Raw genomic sequence first — 5,606 nt, 5'->3', positions numbered from 1 at the left:
AGGTACAGGTTTTTCTGTATCAAGAAAGTGTTCATATTAGAATTAGAGGGAAATGTCCGTCCCCATGCCCAAACCTAGCAGTATCAACTGATAAGCATTGGATGTGGTCAGATGTTTTCCGACCACATCCATATTCCATATTTTCACCAGGATGCTATCTGTTTGTGCACCTGTCAGTCTAGTGATGTGTTTGTGCTATTCGACCAGGACTTTGCTGCTCCCCAGTGTTACAGGCATACCCTACTTCCTCTATTTTTATCTCTTAGCAAGGAACATGGGGGCTGACCATGGATTTGGACCTTTCAGTGTGTGAGTTCAGGCAGGAGACAGAGATGAGCAAGTTTTAGCTACCTACCTCCTGCTTTCTATGTGGCCCACACACAGGTCTTACCACACCCTGGGTGTATCTTCATTAGTCATAAGATGTGACTATAAAGAATTTCTTAATGATAAGTGGTAAAATATGACATTTTAAAAATGATCTACTCTTTTTGAAAAATTAATACAGCAAATTCAAGGTTATCTCGATAGCAATGTTCATCTCTTGTACATTTCACCATGCTTTCTTGAGGGGGAGAGGAAGAGGAGGAGTTATAACTAGTACAGAGGGAAATGGGCACCACCCAAAATGTAAGAAATTTATGTTGATGTCCATCGTAAACTTGCAGCAGAACCATTAATAGGTGTGATTATAAATTATGTGATGCTTTATCCTCCCTCGAGTTTGGTCTAGAGCAGTGATGGCGAACCTATGACACGCATGTCAGAGGTGACATGTGAACTCATTTTTTGGGTTGATTTTTCTTTGTTAAATGGCATTTAAATATATAAAATAAATATCAAAAATATAAATCTTTGTTTTACTATGGTTGCAAATATCAAAAAATTTCTATATGTGTCATGGCACCAGAGTTAAGTTAGGGTTTTTCAAAATGCTGACACGCTGAGCTCAAAAGGTTCGCCATCACTGGTCTAGGGTGTGTTATAATCTGGGTATGTCCATGGTGTGTCCCCTGCTTGGAAGAAGCTTGGGAAGTATGGCTCTCCTGTTATAGGAACCCACAAGGAATAAAAGTAGTAAGATTCTAAGCAGTCCCGGGTTTTGTGCGGTGCACTGAGACTCAGAAGCCTTGGACCTCTGACGACCGCGCTTCAGGTTTGTGGCACATCACTCTGAGCTTCCATGGAGGCGTTTTGTTCACAACCGAACAACTTGGTAGTTTCAGAAGGAGAAACAATGAACCGATTAGGTCCCCACAGCCTTTGATCACATCTGCTTGGCCCTGCTGTCCTGGAGGCTGCTCCCCATTTTGGGTTTGGATGGCCATTGCTATGGTCTTGAAATGAGTCACTAAGGAGATGGCATGCCAACCTCCTGCACTGGGAACCCTTTGGGAATGAGGACATCTGAGCTGCATAGAACATGCCCTGAGCCCTTGCTGAGGACAGCAAGGAATGGAAGGACCGTAAGGCGAAAGTATCAGTGGAAAGGCAGATGAAAGCAAAACATCAGAAAGAGAGTGATACTTGGAAATAGCTCTTGGGGGAGAAAAGATGTGTGAGCCAATGTAAAAGCCTATTGAAGAAATTAATGATTAGAACAACTAAACAGACAGGGGAGTTATAATGGACATTCAGAAAATGTCCACTGTCCATCCTCAAAGAAACCAGAACACTTTATGTAGATCTGTCCATATTAACTCAGGAAGTGGTGAGAAGAGCACTCCCTAAGCTTTTAACAATAGTTAAAAATGTGGAATCAGATGGGTGCAGAAATTTAACACTTATGTAGTATTTTAAATGTTGAGATTATGGATGATTTTTACTTCTTTCTGTTTTTCCCCCTAGGATTTTGCAAATACATTTTTTTAAGTGGTAATGTTCTAATAAAAAGTAAATGTAAGGTTCTAGGGTTATGATAGAACAAAAGAGGGAAAGCATTTGGAGATGTATTAAAACAAACATTTGAACTCTGAAAACATTATTTTGAAAACTTAGCAAAAGGACTGGTTCACATCAACAGGTTTTTAAAAGTTTCATTCCTTAACCAAACAATTAGTCTAAGATACACGAGTGGCCCTGAGTTAGTCTTCCCACCAATGGAAGGCGATGGCCCTGCTTCTGGCAAGCATACCTGTCAGCAAGCAGACAGATTTGAGGTGTGTAGTCTGTAAGCCACCCCACAGATGCTTCCCAGGCAAGCTGAGGTCCTGATCACTGCTACTCACTACTCATTGCAACGGGAGGGCTACTTTGTTTAGAAAATTGAGTTGTGCCCTGACCGGTTTGGCTTGGTGGATAGAGCGTCGGCCTGTGGACTGAGGAGTCCCAGAATCAGAGGTGACTGGTTCGATTCCAGTCAAGGGCATGTGCCTTGGTTGCCGGCACATCCCCAGTCGGGGGTGTGCAGGAGGCAGCTGATCGATGTTTCTAACTCTCTATCCCTCTCACTTCCTCTCTGTAAACAATTAATAAAATATATTTTAAAAAAAGAAAATTGAGTTGCATAGTTACAGTTACCTTATAAATAATGACAGAATTTAGAAAGACATTTATATAGAAATCCTCAATGAAAAAGAGTTTTAGGGCCACACTCGTCCTTTAAAATAAGATAGATTTACCTTCACAAACACTTGAGGCATTCTGTTGAGAGGCAAGAGGAGTCTATTAAAAAAAAAAGCAAATATATTCAATACAGTTGAAGGTGGAAATAAAAGTCAAAGCAATATTATTGAAACAAGTATTTGAGGAGAACATTTCTCTGATGTAAAGCCATTCTTTTAGTCATAAAAACAACAATTAGAATGCACAGTCTCCAGTCTAAGCTTTGCATTAAGTGACAACTCACTGGAGGTGTCTCATGGGAGGAGCAACGTGGTCTTGGGGCTGGGCCTTCCCTGCTCTGTCAGTGGGGTTGATGGATAGCAGGACCCCCAGCAGCTGCCGGGCAGTAGCGCTTGTGCAGTGGGAATCCAGCATATGGCTTTGTCTCAGGACCCACTGTCTCAGGGTTTGGTGGCTGATTATAAATGTCAGGCTACAGAGCAGATACCAGGTCAAGGTGGCTTCCTTGAGTAGTGGACTGCTCCAGGTTCCCTTTGTTCTGGCCAGAATTTGAATTTAGTCAGGCCTGCGTGTGCCTGCTACACAATTGCCAGGTCCCAGCCAGAGGGCTGGAAATGGACACAGGGGAACCCCGAGGGGAAGACAGATGTTAGGGGAGGCCGACCCTGGCGGCTGATCTGCCAGGGCTACCAGTAAAGCTGCCGGGGTCAATGAGGATGAACTCCCAGGCAGCATCTTCCCAGGCTCACTGAGGATTCCGAGTTTTTCTAGGACTGCCCAGACAACACCTTCAGGGCTAAGATTTCTGTGTTCACCTTTGCCGGGAGCATTGTCAACTTTAAATAAGTGGATACGAATAAATACTGGGAAATAGGAAGTGTGCTTAACTGCAACAGTAACTTACCGTCTTCAGTGTTGTAGCTAGCTTTTTCCTGGGGGATTAAAAAAAAAAAAGATTGGCTTTGTTGCAACATGAAAAGATAAAGTAGAACTATCTGCTTATCATTTTCTTCTCAAATTTAAATTAGAGCAATGAAAGTGGTACGAGTGTGTAGGAAGGTCTCCTGGAAGGGCGGAGAGGGAGGAAGCAGGATTCAGTAGTGCCACGCGCCACCCCCCCCCCCAACACCGCGCACACACACATAGAATCCACTGGCAGATGGCAAAGGGGTTAATTGGGGATAAACAGGAGCACCAGTAGCCAGGGAGTCGGCATAACTGAGCTCCTATTCCAGTTCTGTTACTAATTACTCTGTGACTCAGGCCTCTCTGTCAGCTGTGAGGCCACTGTCGGCTGTGAGGCAAGTTGGAGATTTAGTTTCTTCATCTGTAAAATGAGGACCAGACTCAGTGTTTTCAGTGCGCACACAGAGTCCTCCCCTCCGCCAACAGCACCCCAGGCTACTGCTTGGGGATGGAGACTGGAGATATGAGGGTGGCCATGCAGGTGAGGTTGCAGCTGGCACCTCCTCATGCCAGCTTCTGCCTGCTTCTAGGTGTCTGTTCTTTACTAAACTTCTGCCCAGGGTTTTATTCCGAATAGAGAAATCCAAGACCAACACAAGTTTGATCATCACTGTGGTTTGTGGTCCTGCAGGTGTGCTCTTCTGGACGGAAACAGTGGAAAAGCACCCTCCACCCCGATTCCCTTTGTGGCTCCGTGCAGGCCCTGCTCACAGCAGTGGTGGGAACATCCACTCCCATCTCACAGAGCTGCTTGTCTGTGGCAAGTACTCACCCGGCCCTGGGCAGTGGGGACGGCACAGCCGGTAACGAAGACGACTTAGTGTCCCAGGCCCCGCTGCTTCGACCTGCACAAACATGGTCACAGGTCAGTCTCAAGTTCTGAATCTGGGGCTGATGGTCACAGGGAGGCTGGCCTTATGGCAGGCTCAGAAGTACACATATTTATTATTTTCAGTAAAGCATGTATTGAAGCTATTGGGGAAAACCTTTTAGGCCAGCGGTTCTCAACCTGTGGGTCACGACCCCTTTGGGGGTCGAACGACCCTTTCACAGGGGTCGCCTAAGACCATCAGAAAACACATAATATAATTACATATTGTTTTGTGATTAATCACTATGCTTTAAATATGTTCAATTTGTAACAATGAAAATACATCCTGCATATCATATATTTGCATTATGATTCATAACAGTAGCAAAATTACAGTTATGAAGTAGCAACAAAAATAATTTTATGGTTGGGGGTCATCACAACATGAGGAACCGTATAAAAGGGTCGTGGCATTAGGAAGGTTGAGAACCACTGTTTTAGGCAAAGGTGATGAAACATTTTAATAAATATCCACTTATTGGCTCAGAACGAGGATGTAAATTAGGGATTTCGTCATAGATACAGAGAACAGATTGATGGTTGCCAAAGGGAAGGGGTTTGGGGGAATGGGTGAAAAGAATGAAGGGATTGAAAAGTGCAAATTGATAGTGAAAAAATAGTCATGGGGATGTAAAGTACAGCCTAGAGAATATAGTCAATAATATTAACATTTCTAAGTAACTTCTCTTTTCCCCCGTGGGACAAACCCAGAGTCCCTGATTCTGTGGGCTCAGTGAGAGCCACACAAGGAGTCCTATGGGAGGGAGCCAGGAGCTCACACTTGCAATACATGCACACCAGAGGTGCCTAGAGATGAGGCACAGACCTGCCACTCCTCATACACACTGGTGGATATCGCTCATTCATAATCACACAGGCACTGACACCTGCACCTAACTTCACATTCTTAGATACTCATTCATTCACCTGACTTCTCAGGGCTTTTGCTCATTGCACAAACAGACCAATTGAGACAAGTTAAGCCACTGTCCTGATCTAATTTCTGAGGTCACAGAAGGGACCCAAAGGGCCTTGTCCACTGCACCCCATTTTCCCCTGCCCAATCCTAAAGATAGGAGCCAATCACTATGAGGGAAGACGACGAGACAGGCAGCGCTTCACCACTGGGGCGGAGAGCAGGCCTGGAGGCGGAGAGGCCAAAAGCTAAGCCAGCTCCCCTCAGCATATCCCGGGCCTCCTCTTA

General features: G+C 44.7%; 1 protein-coding gene and 1 long non-coding RNA gene across 5 annotated transcripts in view; one reads left to right on the top strand and one right to left on the bottom strand.

The window, feature by feature from the left end:
• Positions 1–4,297, top strand: part of LOC107181966 — a 6,545-nt gene extending 2,248 nt beyond the window's left edge. For both annotated transcript variants that reach the window (XR_001512680.1, XR_001512681.1), the window contains exon 3: positions 4,163–4,297. This is a non-coding gene — a long non-coding RNA (uncharacterized LOC107181966). The remainder of the gene's footprint in view (positions 1–4,162) is intronic.
• BLNK (B-cell linker) overlaps positions 1–5,606 on the bottom strand; it is a 72,283-nt gene that overhangs the window by 12,375 nt on the left and 54,302 nt on the right. For all 3 annotated transcript variants that reach the window (XM_015559384.1, XM_015559383.1, XM_015559385.1), the window contains 4 exons: positions 4,304–4,376; positions 3,470–3,497; positions 2,622–2,664; positions 1–14 (listed from right to left, as the gene is read on the bottom strand). In XM_015559384.1, the coding sequence (XP_015414870.1) occupies positions 1–14; positions 2,622–2,664; positions 3,470–3,497; positions 4,304–4,376 (158 nt within the window). The remainder of the gene's footprint in view (positions 15–2,621; positions 2,665–3,469; positions 3,498–4,303; positions 4,377–5,606) is intronic.

Source organism: Myotis davidii, unplaced genomic scaffold, assembly GCF_000327345.1.
Source record: "Myotis davidii unplaced genomic scaffold, ASM32734v1 scaffold332, whole genome shotgun sequence".
In the NCBI taxonomy this organism is placed as follows: domain Eukaryota; kingdom Metazoa; phylum Chordata; class Mammalia; order Chiroptera; family Vespertilionidae; genus Myotis; species Myotis davidii.
Note: the sequence above shows the minus strand (reverse complement) of the source record. Positions and strands in the feature narration are given on the sequence as shown.